Source organism: Amblyomma americanum, chromosome 4 (assembly GCF_052857255.1).
Source record: "Amblyomma americanum isolate KBUSLIRL-KWMA chromosome 4, ASM5285725v1, whole genome shotgun sequence".
Lineage (NCBI taxonomy): Eukaryota > Metazoa > Arthropoda > Arachnida > Ixodida > Ixodidae > Amblyomma > Amblyomma americanum.
This window is the reverse complement of record NC_135500.1, coordinates 213,978,162-213,995,899: the sequence shown is the minus strand read 5'-3', so window position 1 is coordinate 213,995,899 and position 17,738 is coordinate 213,978,162. Positions and strand designations below refer to the sequence as shown.

Genomic DNA, 17,738 nt, shown 5'->3' with positions numbered 1-17,738 from the left:
CTGACTGTCGCATGTTGCAGGGGCGATATTCATGCCTCGTCAGGAGGAACTGCGCTACGCCTACGAGCATGCCATGGAAGTCCACAACCTCAGAGATCCCCTTTTCGGCGTCACCACGCACACCGAAATTGTCGACTCGGATGACCCCTACCAGACCTCGAAAAAACGTGAGTGCTCAACTGTGCCCTCTGCGAACTGCTCTCTTTCCTTCTATTCTCCCCTGAGAGGAAAATGCGAGCGCAGATTGCCGACGAAGTGCATAGAACTTCTGAAAATGCTGCTGACAGTCGCAACTGCAAGCTTACACGTTCACACTTACGTAACAGCTGAGGAGAAACGCTTGCTAACCAAGACATGAGGTCCCCGGACTAATTAGCGAGTCGCTGGAGGTCTCCGAGATTGCTGGCTGAAGCGGCATATTAAGCTCCTAATGTAAATGCGTGTCTAAGTTTCGATCCTGCTCTCCGGACTACCAAAGACTGCAGAACGCTGTATCAATTTCTATCGCTCCTTGTTCTCTCTCTCTCTCTATCTCTTTTTTTTTTTAATCAGCACCCAGTTCTTAGTAAGAATCTTTTACAGAAAAAAAACGCACCCGCTGAACTCGCTTTCGAAGTGAGCAACAATGAGTAGGCTAGAAACGCCGGCCATTGATTCGATAATTTGATTCATTGGGTTCACAAATCACGAACACAGCTGTCCATCTCAAACCACTGAGGATCCCATCCCTCGCTCAGCACTGACCGCTACATGATTCTTGGCTCCTCGCTCCCGGCTTGGGTTCCGAAGGCACTGAATGAAATCGGAGGCAGCCCTATCCCATTCTGGAAGACGTCAATGCACGCAACAGGACTTGTCGGGCTAGTTGGTTGATCATAATGCAAAAAAGACGAACTGCGCAACAAGAACACGGACGAAAGGGAGGCAGACACACACTAACGCAGAGTTACAAAGTTGTAAGTCTGCGTTAGTGTGTGTCTGCCTCCCTTTCGTCCGTGTTCTTGTTGCGCAGTTCGTCTTTTTTGCGTCAATGCACGGCCTGCGGAGTAACGTTGAGAGAGCAGGAAGCCTCAGGGGATACGGTGAACGCAGTGCCTCTCATTCGCGGTCGTTAGTAACGCAGCGTGCCAAGCTATCTTTAGCTTCTTAGCTTTTATTCTTCGATGCGCTTGTCAATATGCTCACTTCCCACATGCAACTAAAGAAATCGACAATACTGTTTCATCACGTCACTATGAACGACACAGGCAGTTGGCACATCAAAGTTATTGCTACACAAGATTTAAAAAAAAGGCTTCTTTTTCTGTAAATAATCAGCCCAAATCCGCATTCTTCAGCTCCACATATGAAGCAGCAATTCTGTGTATTCCCAGCTCGTCTCCTCATTGCTATGCCCAAATGCAGAATATACCAAGCACGCCGAAAGTTGAACTTTTTGCTTGCCTCTACAATTTAATGGTTTACCAACGATTATCATAGAAAACATTGCTGTCCTAAAGCAACTCAGGAGAAGAGTTCACAAATAATAAGATTCCTTTTTTTGTATGCTTCCCTCGTCTATTTAGCCACTAATGTGACCTTGACATACTTCAGAGCGTAATAGCTTCTCCTTGTAATGTTTTTGCCTCCTTTTAAAGCGATTTGCAGTGGCCTGTAATAGTTTAGTATCGCAATAGGTAAATATAGACGAGAATAGAAATTTTTCTAGCGCTGCTTTTTTGTCGCCACGCTCGCTGTTACCAGTTCTCAAAAACTTACACCAAAACGCCAGTAAAAACTCCAACACCAAGTGGCAAGGACAACGCCCCTTTCAGTAAATTGTTAGGCGGTTTTTCTGCCTGATCAGGTTTTAATTATATTTGTGTGTTTTCGTAATAGAGAGCTAACCATCGGAAAATAATTCAAAGCGGAGCTAGAAAGCAGCCGATAATCAATGAGCTGTGGGAAGAAATGGTGGCAAGCGCTCAACTACATGAATGAGTAAATTTTTATGCCATTTTGTGCCGTTTTTTTCCACAGGCATGTGTTACTCTCCAAGAAAATCCGAAAAACTGGCCTCAGTATACCTACTGACGTTGTAATTTTGTTCGAGTAGTTGTGTAAGGTTATCAGCAGCCCAATTACTTCAGTTAATTAACGTAAGAAAAGATTAAGTATGAAAAAACAGCCTTCTCTTGTACGATTGCTTTGACTTGCATAAACCTTGTGTGTCCTAAAATGTAGCACACATCCGTAATCTGCAAGAGACTGCGAGAAGCCAAACATAACTTTTTCCCCATCTAGCTACGCAGTTTGCACTAAGATTTATAGGGGTTAAATTCTCAATAAAATGCGACAGTCCTCGAAGCTTCGAATCGCTAATGTTCAAGATGCATTAAGCTGCACCTTGCAGATTAAATTTCCGAGCTTGGTGGTTTTGCTAAACAAATTTTTGTTTAGTCAATTTGTATACAAAGATAATCAGGTGGTGGCTCAACTATGATACCGTCAGTTCTGTACTGCGTTTCTTTTTTCTAGGTTTCTTAAGGAGAAAGAGAACAAAGACAGTGATAGTGTATAAGAATGCAGTTGTGTCTGGCTAATGTAGAAATTTCAGTTCCCGAGCAAAAGTGTCTATGAAGCGAGTCATCAGTAGTGCCTGCTTCTGTGCATAGTGGTGTGCAGTGAAGGGGAAATTGGACAAAATCTTGGAAGTCCATAGTGCGTTATCTTTGTCGCCACTGTATCTACAATAACAGAGTGCAGCTTCATGCGCCCTGCGGTCTTTGAGACACGTGATGGTGTCTCATCGCGTGATCACGTATCTCCTACTACAACTGTTCGCATACCACTACATACAGTATATACGAGAGATCGGCTGACAGCCGACAAATATGACCTACGACGCAGCGCAAACTCCACAGAGAATTTATTCGTAGTCATACATGCGATATAGGAAAAGCTAAGGCGCATCATCCGGGCACCTTGGCATTGTAAAGCACATAACCACACAAAAAAGGCCATGAGTCAGGCATCTACACTTTTGCACTCTTTCTCACTACTGTCCAGAACTCAAAATACAGAAAAGTAATTATCAAGTTAGGTAACAATTGCCAGCAGAATAATTGCAGAGCTAATCTCACCAGTAGTTTACAACGACCTCAGCTCTTACCTTAATTCAGGCTAGTTAACAAAATTGAGATTTTGTTCCCATCGCTGCCCATGGTAACAAGGCAAAAATACATGGGCTCCAATGGGTGGTCTGCACTTTCACACTGTCTATTGTGCGGCCAGCGAGTTTTTCCATATTAACAAGACGAAAATGCAAGAAAAAAGTTCGCTTCCTAGAATGTTTGTCCATATTTCGCGAATTCCATAATAATGGAGTTCGTATTAATGGGGAATGACCGTATACGACGTTAAATGTCTGTAAACTTGTGCTTTCTTCCAAGGGAAAATCTTTTTTTAGCGCGACACATAAGCGGGACAAGGCAGGCGCCTGTCCTGTTTATGCGTCGCGCTAAAAAAAAATTTTCTCTTGGAAGAAACATGAATCAACTAGCCCCCAAGCAAACGCTGCTGAAATTGCGCTTTGCAATTTTAATCTCCCTAGAGCCGTGAGAAGCGCAAATGGAACTTGTCCTCGTAACATACTATTGCGAGTTCCTGCAGATATCTTCACTTTCCATTTTACCTGCTTCTTGCCTTTAGTTTTACCGGTTGTACCGTTTTTCTGGTTCATTATTTCCTGTATATTCTTTTTTCTCTAATATGCCACCTCACCCCATGTTCTTCGGGACCTATGATTTACAAATAAATGAATTCGCTTTGGCCAACCTGTGCAAGCACCCATCGGTGTTTCTCCTACTTCCTAAGAAAAGACGTGATGCGTCTGCTTTGAAGTGCTTGCGGATAGCATTTTCCTCCAAAGTCACTTAGGAAATGATGCATATCACGTCAGCTGCTCGCAAATCACTATCCGCTTTTCATATAACTGTCCTTTATAGTCCTCAACGTACGACCATACTTCTCTCCATACTTCTCTCTCTCCCCCTCTTCGGTGAGAACAAGCCAGTCCGAATTAATATTTCTTGGCGATTCAGATTATGATGTACGCAATACGTAGTAATTTGTCGAAATTATATGCCGCGGTATACGTCGAAGTATATGTTACTATTTGTGCCACAAAGAAAACGAATAGTAGACCAGAGTAAATAAAATGCCACTCGTCTAAAATACACTTGCATGCAGTATATCTTCTTCCATTTTATCTGCGTCATTTTGCAGACACGACTGTAATGTATCAGGGGCGGGGGGGGTGGGGGGGGGGTCAAGCTGACATCAGCTCTTTTCTTGTCGCAAGTATTTAGTTGTTCATGGATTGCAGGCTTCTGAACAAAATAATCCCTAGATATCCCGCTTTACAAAACCCTGGTGACTAGTCACGGAACTAGTGACTTCATCTTTTCTTAGAGAGAACGTAATAACCCCAACTTCTGAGAGTATTATAATCAGATGCCTACTAGCCTTCCCATCCGCAACAACCGAGGGCAGCCATCTTAGCAGAGTAGAGTAGACTGTGAGGCCATCTGTACTGTCAGCCGGGTTGGCTTAGGAATGCGAGCAGGAAACGACCACTCATTTCGCTTCCGAGTGGGGGCAACTCATTAAGACGAAGCCACCACGTTCCTTGCTAAGAGGGTGCTTGCCTTTATAGTCCATGACGCATGCCGACTGACTTCTGAATGCACTCGCTAAGAAAGGATATTCTGCATTAAAGCATTCCGCGTTTTTTTTTCCATCCCTTTAAGCTTTTGTGAGTGACAAATGTCAAGGAATTTTGTATATGGAAGTAACGCTGAACGTTATTAGAATACATTTTAGGCTGCCTATATAATGTGAGTAAATATGAAGACTACACAAGATGAAACGAAGGGCACATAAATAAGCACAGATTAACGTAGCTCGTAGAGTTAAAAAAACAGGAGCAATATGTAAGGAAAGCCAATAATAATTTCCTGATGACGACAGCTGGGAGTACAGCATCTTCTAACAGAGAAGTTTGTCACATTAGCCTATTTTTTTCTAACGAAGGGGCCAAAAGTGATACATGTTGACAAAGGACATTAAGTCGCAAAGACTTGCCTATGGCGACGAAGTTGTATACGCGCAGTTACGTGACGGTAATTCACAAAGACTATTAAGATAAGAACGCATCCTTTAAAAAAAACCCGACGTTTATTAATTTTTTTATTCAGTACAAATTGCGGTCTCGTGCTCTCCGACGAAACACATAAGAAGCTACCACAAATAAATTCCAGAATATTTAGTGAAACCTCTCAATGAACCCCCAAACATGCACCAACTGCTTAAAGGTTGCTTGCTCTGTAATGCATGCAGAAGCATTATGAGGTATAAAATTTTACCATCTTCTTGGTGCAGGAGATCAACACGGAGCAATTTATAAAAAACAAATTGAGGGCAAACTTAAGCTCCACCTTAAAGTGTATGACGCGATAGCGTTACTGGGTTAATTCCCATATATACATGAGGTTATTCTCTATTTTACATTCATATATCCCTGGGAGTCCTCATACCCCTCCTGGCGCAGTGGCAGGTACTGCCGCCGAGTGGGGATCGTGCGACCATGCTGCTCTTCCCCAGAGTCCAATCGTTAGTTTAACTGCTACCTGCCACGGTGGGCAGTGTGCTCACTATCCAATGGGCAGGTTGTGCTAATGCCGCAAGGTCGCATGACCTAGAGTGGCGGACCTGCCTCCTAGGTTGCTCTTTGGGGACCATCTGCCAGAGACATGCTCGTGATTTTACGCTCACAACGCCGTCGCCGACAGCGCCGACGTGGGATTTTGCGTAGAACGGAGCCTTTAGTACTTGCCGCGTTAAAACTAAAACAATTCGACTGGTTTCAAATCAACGTAGTCTGACCAACGGAGCAGCTGTTAGAAAGTCTTTGTTGTCTGCGCGTGCAAAAGCTTAATTTCCTCGAGGTATTTAAAACTTGGCATTTACACCTTTCTGATACTGCAAGACCAAAACACGTTAGCTACCTGGCTGTGATAATGTTGGTCACCAAATTCTAATCAGTGTGCAACACAGTTACTCTGAATTTCATTTGATGGAGATACTTGACTATGTTCAAGCTCAATTTCGACGGAAGTCGACCTGTTTCCTTGGTGGGCACTGTTGTCCCGTGGCCATGTGCTAGGCCTCCCCACAGAAAAGCGCGCTTGAAAAGAGGTCCTACACAATTTGCGACCAAACATGAGCCTGAACGCTGAAACCAGGCTCAAGATTGAACCCAAGACGAAGCACGAACCGTGGCTACTACTCTGAACCTAGCAAAAGCCCCATTTTTCAAAGCTTTAGTGTGTCTTGTTCTTACTGCAAAATGGTATTCTTCCGGATTAGTTGGTATATGTCTCAACGACCCTTTTGCAAACTATGCATTTTCTTAGCCTTCATTACTCATCACATGGCACTTATTGTATAATAAGACTCCAAGCTTGTTATTCATACGAACTTCATGAGGCCACAGTGTAATACTCCTGATGAGTATTATTTTACACTTGTATTTTTACAGCTAGGAAAGCGCCAAGCTAATATCTGATCATTGCATAGCGTTATTCGGCGAATAAGTAGAGCCCCAGCGCGAGGAACACCTATTCACAGAGCTCTATTCAGAGGCCACGTAAAGCTAGCCTTATTAAATGAGCCCAACGTTCGGGAGCTTGGCTGGCTCTGCCGAGAGGGCTTCCACAATGGGGAGACCGGCAGAGGAGAAATGCCGCCCGAGAGAAGAATTGCCGGGGCCCCACAGCGCATTAACAGAAATTTGCCCGCGCTCCAACTCTTTCGCTTTTATTCGGTGTCCCAGCCACGCGTAATAATTTCGCGTTTCTTTTTTCTATCTTCTTTTTTGCTGAGCACCGCGTTTTGTTCAATTTTATAACCACATACAATTTCATTCCCAAGTGGACCGTAATTGCCGCCCGTGCCCTGTCATTCCGCGTGCGCTCGCACCAACGCCGTTGGGTAGGCGTCACTTGGAAACGGTTGGTTTTCGAGACACAAGGTCCTGAGCGCTTTCGTCACGCAACTTTAGAGTCTATCTTTTGCAGTTGGCCGCCAACTATTTATTTCCCAACGCTTCGTTTCTTTTTTTCGGCTGCCGCTGCATTTCTAACTCATAAAATACGCCTCTACTTCTTTTCTATTTAGCTTGTGTTAGTAGAACCAACGGGAAGTTTTCTGCGATAGAGTCACATAGCTCTATGCTCTTTCGGAGCAAATACGCAGAAATCACGAGGTTTGACTAAGGGAAGTGCATCGGTAGCGCCGGCGTTGAGTGCACTTTTCGATGGAACCTAGCGAGTAGGCTTGCCGCAGAGTTCTTACCATGTCCTTTGCGTACTATACCTAACCTTTCTAACCAACGCCTCACCTTTGGTCCCAGCCGCCACCTCACGAACAAGGGCCCACTTTGTTAGCCCGTACTGAAGTGGTATATGCTTGCTAGTACAGTTGCAAATGATATAGAAAGAAACACTCACATGACACTAAAGAACCGCAGGTATTTTCGCTTTTGCATCCAACTTGGAAAGACATCGAAAAGATCATGGGGAAAAAACGGATTGAAAAAGAAAAGGTTGCCTCTTCTGTTCTAAGAAGATAATCGTTCAGTGCATGATAATAAAGCGCCCCCTTTTATATAGCCTCGACTTGGGCTTAGATTCAAAGAATGAGCATAAGACAGCAAGAGGTAAAAGCTGTGCGAATTAGTGCTACTTCAGCTGTAAACAAGGGTCGTGGATGCTGGGATAAACGCGCCTTTTTTATTGCACATCACGGCATTCATGTGCTTTCATCCAGGCAATATAATCTTATATTTTAGCGAAACCCGACCGCGGCGGCTGCGTTTTTATGGAGGAAAAACGCTAAGGCGCCCGTGTGCTGTGCGATGTCAGTGCACGTTAAAGATCCCCAGGTGGTCGAAATTATTCCGGAGCCCTCCACTACGGCACCTATTCCTTTCTTCTTTCACTCCCTCCTTTATCCCTTCCCTTACGGCGCGGTTCAGGTGTCCAACGATATATGAGACAGATACTGCGCCAGTTCCTTTCCCCCAAAACCAATTATTATTATATTATTATTATTATTATTATTATTATTATTATTATTATTATTATTATTATTATTATTATTATTATTATTATTATTATTATTATTATTATTATTATTATTATTATATTTTAGCGACTAAAAATGCGCACGGAGCTACAAATTAACACTGGTCGTGCTCCAGTTCTACAAGGTTTCCGCTTCAACAGCAACCCTTTGCATAAATAAATGCTGTTCTTTGAAATGAATATATATGCGCGGCTGTATAACCATCTCAGTCCCATGTCGCAGCAACTGTCATGCAAGAGGGTTTATAAAAAAAAGGACATGACGCTTTTAGAATGCACCAGAATTTATTTTTCAACGTTACCATCATCAGCACTGGGAAACTTGTTATAAAGAAAACAAAAAAACATTTGTACTTTCACAATAAGCACAGCTTCATAATGAGCGCCTCTGCTGCAAATGAAGCTGCAGTATCTATTTTCTTCGGTAGTAGAGAATGGTTGGCACGACATAGTTCTATGCTACCGTGATATCGTTTCTTTTAAACAGGGTGCAACGAGCGTAACAGTGGTTCTCTAAGACTGGGGACATGAGACAGTTCCAGAGGTTTCTTAGGTAATTACTAAAGCAATTAGAACTTTTCCTCAGGTCGAGCAGCCCTTTCATTTTCATTCAAAAAATATCTGTACGAACATCGACCAACTAAAGTTAGAGAGAAAGAACGAAGGTTTCATGTATCCCCAAAGGGTCAGCTTTATTTTATGCAGGGCTTCGCATGTGCTAACTAAACTCGTTTCCATTAACCTTGCCCTAAGCATTCTCACCTCTCCCCAACGCTGGCATTTCTTCGTCCCTGAGGGCTTATCTCTCTTGTAACACATAAAACAGCAGCCAAGGAGGGACACCACACAGCAAGGAGACACGACAGACACGACACGACACGACACGACACAGGCTCGTATCGTGTCTTCTTGCTGTGTGGTGTCCGTCGTTGGCTGCTGTTTTATGTGCAACATGAACCAATTGGCTCAGGTAAAGATTATCTTGCAGCATCTCTATTGTAAATGTTGGCTTGCTGAAATGAAGGGGCGGCACTCTGTGCCGCATGTACAGTCTTTGTAAAAAGTACACAGCCCAAGGGGTCTACTTCTGGGCTCTGCAGGCCGGCTCCTCTTGCATACTCAGGGACCCGAATCTCACAAAGGCGGGAGGAACTTAAGTCCTCAACTCTCCCAAGCTTGGAACGTGAAATTGGCTAATAGAGCCCAACTGCGCGGCTTGGAAGCAAACGCCTTGGGCTGTATTTTTTTGACACAGACTGTGCATGTATCGTTCTTGGGAAATGGGTCTTGGGCCCCACCTCGAGTTGAAGAAAATAACCTTGTGCCATGGCGCTATTTGGCCGCAGACGCCCTTGCGCCATAAAATTCATCATCACCACTTCTACCACAGCGCAATAGGCTAATAACGACGCAGTACCATACTGCGCCCTTCTCTATTTGCTTTTTCGACGATGTACACGCGAACGCGACATCCTCTCCTCTCGTAAAAGGAGGCCGACCGAAGGCGCTGTTTCACTTTGAATTGCATTGCGAAACCGAACACAGTGCCAGGAAGGATGGGATGCGGTTAGAGAAGCATGGCAAAGGAGTGACAACAGTGGATTTAGTGAAAATTAGTAAGTGCAAAAAAGGAAGAAGTGCGACGAACGCTTCTTCGTGCCAGACAAACAAGCACTTTCAGAAATCAGCGCGATTTCAGCTGCGTGCAACAAGAAGAGCCTGCGTTGCGACTGTGCCCACACTAATTTAGTGCTTATAAGATAATCCATTTGCACTGCACGGGAAAGAATTGGAATGCCGTTGTGGCATGTCGGGAAGTATGTAATCGCAGTTTTGACCCACGTGGCAGCTTGCCTGTGCTGCACTTAATTTCGAATTCAGGGGCGCTAACAAATTCGATCGACTCTTTTAAAGCAAGTCTGGAGCGTACAAACACCACATACGCATATGCTTAATCGTAGAAGGCACCAGTGAGTCACCTTTCGTGGCAGCAAAGACGAGACGAGCCTCGATGGTGAAGGAACCTTCGGCGTGCTCGAAAATTCATTGCGGGGATAGAGTGGCCGCAGCTGGCACGGGACACGATTAATTGCACTTATGGGAGAGGCCTCTGTCCTGCAGTGGGCGTAGTCAGGCTGATGATGATGATCATGACTCATGCCGGCTAAAAAGAGCTCTTCTTTAAAAAAAAAAGTTATAGTAATCCTTTCATTACATCCAAAACAAATTTTCACCAAGATCCCCCAGCACGCATTCCTAACAACAGTCTGTTGTTTGCCGGGCCAAATTCAATTATCCATCGTCGTTTTTCTTTCACCCTCCTTTTTCGACACACCTGTTGCTCTCGGGAAATTAGGCCGGAGGACCACGCCACCCCAACGAGCTTCACTGAAATGCTCGTCACGAAAATATCAACGTGACAGAAAGCAGCTCAAGCCAGAACGGCACGGTCATTTCGGTAATGAAGACCGCCGACAATTTATGAGGAAGCCCGAGATCTCTCGCAAAGCTCGTTGTGTAAGAACGACGAGAAACACAGCTGCGTGTGAGCAAAAAGAGAGAAGGATAAGCACAGAAGGGAGAGAGAAGTAATGTGGTAAAAGGAAAAGCGTGCCATCCTGGAACTCATCACAAAAGAACCAGGCCATTCGGTGCGGCCTAAGTAAAACGGAACCTGGACAGCTTCACCAGAAGAGGGAGATCGTGCCAACAGCAGCTTATCTCACTTTCTCTCTCCGGTGTTTTTCTCATCCTCCCCTTCGTTTATTCTTCTCTTATCTCTCACCGTAACTCTTCTTCATAAAGTAGTTACGACCAGACAGCAGACAGAGATAATTCCGCGGCTAGAGCCGGCTGTCACAGGTACATTACAAAAAAATTGTGCCTGCCACTGTTATACCGTTAGCCTTCTTGAGACTGGCGTCAAGATCGCAGCCAAGAAATCAGATATAAAACAATACTTAAATTTCCGAAAAGCTACCAGTCCCATCACCCCATGTGAGCGATCATACGAGGAGAAAAAGTTGCTGGCGTAACAGGGAAGCAAGGGAACATAAATAAGAGTTATAACAGCCAAGCAGTCCCACGCCCGGTCTAAAACCAGAAAACACGAAACATTGCAGAACACGAAAGTTAATAATACGTCTCCTTTTAGGCCTGAAAGCGACAAATTGAAAAAAAAATATGGCATTTTGTTCGAGGGAGCCTTCATCCTAGGAGCTAAAGAGATAACACATGACAGTCGGTCCACAAAATGAAGAAAACCAAAGGATTCTGCGCTGGAGCATTAGTTTTGCAGCTGGAGTTGCACACTGTATGTATGCCTCAGTATGAGGTCTCCGTTTCGAGGCAGTTCAGCAACAACACGACACTACAGTTACAGTTCTAAACTATACTGGCGCAGGCTTTGGACGCCACGTCAAGAAAGGCAAAAAAAAAAAAACGAACACTTGAAACGAAGCTTCGGGCTCCACGTGGTCCTTGAAACATCCTCTTTTTGTCCACCGCTACTTATGTGAAAAACCCGACAGATCACATATATTATTACGTCATGACACGAGAAGGCAACGCTAGAGACACTGCGTAGCGTTGGCAACAAAACGGAGCACCGCTTCACCCCCTCTGCAGCACTGTACGCAAAGGTATTTAGAGAGCCCTGATGTCCCATGTCGTAACCGAAAATTTCCTCAGTTGGGCTTGAATTTTCATACTGCAGGCCCTTTTTTCGCGCAGCAGCTTGAAAACTCGTTCAAATTAGAAAAGGTGAGCCATTTTTGGCTATTAAAACTATTCGAAACAACGTAACATTTCCTTTTCGCCAAGATTTACTATTTAAATCTCAGAACAAAGGAAAATTTCCTGTTTGAAACGGCATTGGTGAAGAGCATTCTATTATTCGCATGGTATGAACACCACACGGCCAAGGTTAGCCCAGACAAAGGCTTCGTTCTTGCAGGTCGAATACTGCACAGAAGCATGTGCTAGACTGCGCAATTATCAATCAGCGTCTCGCTATCTAACATTTTTATTTCATCTCACCTCTGGTTGCATTTGCGTGCGCTGCACTTATATAGCGGACAACAAATTAATTTAACTTGGGCATTATTAAAAAACAACGTCGAAGCGCTGTGATTATAAACCATCCGGCCACTTTTCACTGACATTTCCTCAGAGTGCTCGGTGGTACTTGTGGCAGTGATGGGGAACTGAGTTGTAAATCACTTGCGTTATAATGTCACACAAAGACAGATGCAGGGATCACAGTAAATCCATAGAGAGGCCTTAAAGAGACGCTGAGGAGAAATTGAAGTTGGCTTGTATCGGCAGAATACCACCTCCTAAACACAAAAACACAACTCTTTCTGAAAACAAAGCTTTACAAAGTAGAGAAGAACAAGAAAGAACTAAAATACAAGTATTGCGGCCACAGGACAATCTCACAACTACAAGCGTGATGATGAAATAAGTGAAAAGAGACCACAGATCTCTGAGGCTGACAGACGTGCATGAAGGTTACGTGTTTGACCGATATTGAAGTACGAAAGTTTTGTTTTGAAACCGCCAGTGCACTTTTATCACATGACGAAGACGAAAAAAAGACGATGTGAATGTTGGAAGTCACAGTAAACCAGCAATTGGCGGCGCAAACAGGTGGGCATCTGAGTTTCGGTGTTTTGGAGGTGCTTCGCGACTATGCGTTCTGCGTGCCCGCATGGTTTCGCTATGCGCCTCGATTTACAAGGGCGGAGCAGCAGAGGACCTCCAAGTGCCTCTATAAGTGCTCCTCAGTTCGTGCGACGGCACGCAACTGGGACACGGAAAAAGAGCCGTGTATATCCAATGTTCAGCGCGCCTCCACGTCAGCAAACGGACCGCTCGGCGTGTTCACTTCGCCAACGTACCAAGACGCTGGAATGCATAACCAGCTCTACCAGGACTGTTATTACAAAATTTAAATATGTCCGCACGTGCCAGTCGCTACACATCAGTCGTGACGGTGGCTAGTGTCCAAAACTTTCCCCCACCAACTGAAATATGGATAGCCTCATCATAACCATAGACAGCAACCACTCATTCAAGTGTTCTCACAAAGCGGGATCGACCCTGCACAATCTCGTGATACAGGACGACTTTGACAATGTTGGTTCGAAGAACGCGGCACAGCTTCTTCCCCAAAAGGACGCTGGAATGCATAACCAGCGCTACGATGACTGTTATTACAAAATTTAAATATGCCCACACGTGCCACTCGCTAGACATCAGTCGTGACGGTGGCTAGTGTCCAAAACTTTCACCCACCAACTGAAATATGGATAGCCTCATCATAACCATGGACAGCAACCACTCATTCAAGTGTTCTCACAAAGCGGGATCGACCCTGTACAATCTCGTGATACAGGACGACAATGTTGGCATTGGCACGTGCACTTTCACGGTTCGAAGAACGCGGCACAGCTTCTTCCCCAAAAGGAAATAGTTTTGGTTTGGTTGCGCATTTCCCTATCAACCACTTTTCCACGTACCCGCGGTTTACGCCCACCAAAGCCCCAGAAACGTCGCCTTCCTCCCCTACGAATGCATCCGTAATGAAAGCGGCTGCGCGGCCCGTTCAGCCCTTTTCGGTAGAGCGGTGAGGGGGCGGGCGACGAAGAGACAACGACGACGGGCCAGAACTCGCGCAATCTTCTTTCTTGCTGTCCCTGCGACTTCCGTTTAATCAAGTCTCCAATTAGTAGGGAGCAGGGATGTCGCGGACATGCCTCCTCCACTGATCCCGCCTGGCCTCAAGTAAAGCAACAGGAAGGAAAGGACGACACAGGGACTGCCCCAGACCTTTGCCGCGCGGCGAGCCCCAAATTAAACGCTGAGTCACGTCCGAACTACTAATGTTGAAGGCAATGGGAAACCCCGACTAAGCGTTTAGTGGGAGTCGCTTTCGGGAAACCTCACGAAGTTGTATACGAGGAACTGTGTGTTCGCAATGTTTTGTCTTAACATTGTGCTGCAGTTATTTGCGGAAAGCTGCGGCAAATGACAATCACGTATCCAGAGCACGGCGATTCCTGGTTCAGCGGTTTGAGCACTTTGATCGATTAAGTTTACGCAACGGTTAAGTTGTAAGATCAAGAGAGAAAAAAAAATGTGACAGGACAGTGCCCAGTGTGTAACACGAGATTCAGCGACAGCTATGAAGGTACTAATATTTTAAGATAGGCGCACAAGTGCGCATGTGCAAAGTTCTTCCTTGTACTGTGTTACTTGTGCACTAACTCACCCTCCGACAACCCATTTTTGTGATAAAGGCAACGTGGCATATCAGCCGCGTTGCGGGAGGGCCATCTCACATTTCTAACTCCATAAACAACTCACTATAGTTTTTGGTTTTGGTTTTATGGGGTTTTAACGTCCCAAAGCGACTCAGGTTATGAGAGACGCCGTAGTGAAGGGCTCCGGAAATGTCGACCACCTGGGTTCTTTTACGTGCACTGACATCGCACAGTACGCGGGCCTCTAGAATTTCGCCTACATCGAAATTCGACCGCCGCGGCCGGGATCGAACCCACGTCTTTCGAGCCAGCAGCCGAGCGTCATCACCACTGAGCCACCGCGGTAGTTAAAATCACTCGCTATAGCCTTCTTAAACCAGAAACAAACGTCACACCCTCGTGTGTTGCAGCAGCATTCAAAGCAGATCCAACAATTGCAGAAAAAACAAGGCGGACCAGCTATAGCACTTATGTACACATTAGCCCGGTTGCGATTGCCATGATTTTTTTTCTACCACTTGCTGACTTGGCTTGTTTTGTTCTGTGTTATATGCATCAAAGTCGTCAATGCGATGATTTAACACCGGAAAACTACTCTTCCCGCAGTTATTTTTTTGTTTAGTGTGCCTTGCCAGTTTAAGCATTAGCTCCTGGTTGAAGAACAGTCCTTTCCCCATTCTGCAACAACGTTTCACCTCGCATCTACTGAGTGATACCACCAATAGGAGACTACTCACTGTGCCTAATTTCATGTTGGCGAGCTACGTGGCTTACATCGGGGTCAGATGGGTGCTACTTTGCATACTGCTTTTTCGATGATCGTTAACATTTACTATATACAAGCATTTCAAGTTGGGTTAAAAATATTCGCACTTACGCTGCGTCAAAAGAACTAAACAAACTTTTATAGTTGTCTTTTAAAGTTACAAATCGTGCGACTTCTTACGGAACAAATTAAAATCCAACAGCTATGCTGCATACTATGACCCTCAATGCTTTATACTTATATTGTACCTAACTCCTTAGCCCTTCATATATATCCTCAAATCTGCATCTTGTACGAGGCTGTCTTGTTGGTTTCCATACCGAGGATATTGAACACCATTATAGTGACAGGGCATCATATATCCTAAAGTGTCCGACTTTTTCTTATCACGAACGAACACCCTCACTCGCCTTATGCGCTAGTAATCTGGGTGGTGTCAAGGAGGGGAACCACGGTCGAAGCGGAGCCACTGATACGTTTTCTGTTCAAATTAAGAAGTAAAAAAGCTAAATACAAAACTACATATATGAAAGCAACAGCGCACACAATTTCTCTAACCTTTATGAGTTTTCCTCTCAGCGCCATAAATATCTGCCCTTGCCAAATCTTTACGCGTAAACGTTGCTTGCGCAGCTGAATAGTAGCGGGAATTTAGCTCTCGGATCTCAGGACGCAAGCCGAACGGACGGGGCGCATAAAACACCCAAAAGCATGGTGTTCATGGCGTTTCGCTAGTTCCGTCCATTCATGGATCGTTAACCCGGCACATTTCTCTGTCGTTTAATTAAAAAACATGCATGCAGGCCTTTGCCTTCCTACCAACTATAGACAGCACTACTCGAACACCCGCGTAAAGTTTTATAATGCTGGCTCACAAGGCTTCGTACGTCGCGTGTGCGCTCGCTGCCTCGGAGCCAGACGGTTTTATAGCAGCTGAATCATTAAGCATTAGCCGGCTTTGATTTTTGGTCTTTGATGCATTTACCGGGCACGATACGAGGCCACGCTAGCGGCCCCCAGCCTCCTATTTCCGCAGAAATTAATCCCGGTCCCGAAGGGGCAATGCAATAAAGCTCAGTACATTCTTTTTTTTTTTTGCTTTCATTTCCTTAAGTACCGGCCTCAAAAGAGCCCTTCGGGGACGTCGGAAGCCGTTAAGAACATTTTCAGCCAATCCCCTTTGCTCCCCAGCGTGCACTTCTCTATTGAATTGCATGAGCTCGCATCTTCATGTGACACGCCGAATACTTTAAATGAGGGTTTCTTGTAGCTTCGCGTGTGATTAAGAAAAAGAAATGTGAGGCTGTTCGAGTTGGGTTTGGAAGGCAAACTGCCCACACTGCTCGTTCTGCATATCCCAGATTGCCGTCAGTGTTGAACGCCGTTATGTGCTTCATGCTGCCCTCTACATAATGTGAAAATACAATAGTTTCTAGCACTTCCGGCTTGGAATATTGGCAAACAAAATCGGTTGTGTTCGCGAAAGGGGCTTCTGTGCCCTGCCATTATGTTAACTAAATTCCATATCTATCATGATAGTATTTATCACAGCTTGTTAAGATGTAATATGCGAGTAATTACTCATTTGCATCTAACTACTGCTTTCGTCATCAATCACCTTGGCTAATTCCTTCTTCACGAATTAATTGCGGTAAAATGATGACTCAACATACGTTACCAACAATATTAAATCACTATTCGGATGCATCACAAATTGACATTGAAATATTATCTCTTACACGTATTACCGAACTGTTTATATAAATTTTGTATACTGCTGCAACTACACACTGCACTGATGTAATATGCCATGTCTTTTTTTGTTTTTTTAGCTCCAGTATTTTCTGACGTTGTGTTTCTCTTTTTTTCTTCTCTTTTCGCCTGTATTTTTTCATCTAAAAGCATCACTGCTGACGGGTGATGGGTGACTGGAGCTTAGTCAGGCCGCAACAAAGCGGCTTTTTGTTCAGTCACCTTTTTTTCGCTGTATTTTCTTATGCGAAAAATAATTTGATTGATTGATTGATTGATTGATTGATTGATTGATTGATTGATTGATTGATTGATTGATCGATCGATCGATCTATTGATTGATTGATCCAAGCGCAGCCATGCGGTTGCGAAGACAAGCTGTACATCTTCCACCGGAACTTCGTAGTTAAAGAAAAATGAAACATGGTCCGAGGTTCAAGCCCGGCACCAGCGTCTCACCGCAGCAGTCGATCTACCAATTGAGCTAACCGGAACGTCAAGCATATGGTAGGGTGAGAGCGAATTGATCAGTATGTCGAAGCGGGGCCAGTGTTAGTCAAATTTGGCCGACCGACTTGTTAACACCTCTGAAACCGGACAGCCACGAACAAATACTAATTTCTTGAGTATGTTTCACGAGAGCGCAGAGAGAAGCCAGAATCCAGGTACCAGCGAAATTGACGTTCTAGCAACTGCCCCCCCCCCCCCCCCCAACAGAAAAAAATCTTGAGCTCATTAACTTTGTGTGCATGATTCAGAAATTGGGAT

At 44.7% G+C, this 17,738-nt stretch overlaps 1 protein-coding gene across 1 annotated transcript in view; it reads left to right on the top strand.

Annotated features, from left to right (window-relative positions):
- LOC144129294 (glutamate receptor 1-like) overlaps positions 1 to 17,738 on the top strand; it is a 229,833-nt gene that overhangs the window by 69,526 nt on the left and 142,569 nt on the right. Inside the window, exon 2 of the mRNA XM_077663318.1 lies at positions 21 to 167. Within this exon, the coding sequence (XP_077519444.1) occupies positions 21 to 167 (147 nt within the window). The remainder of the gene's footprint in view (positions 1 to 20; positions 168 to 17,738) is intronic.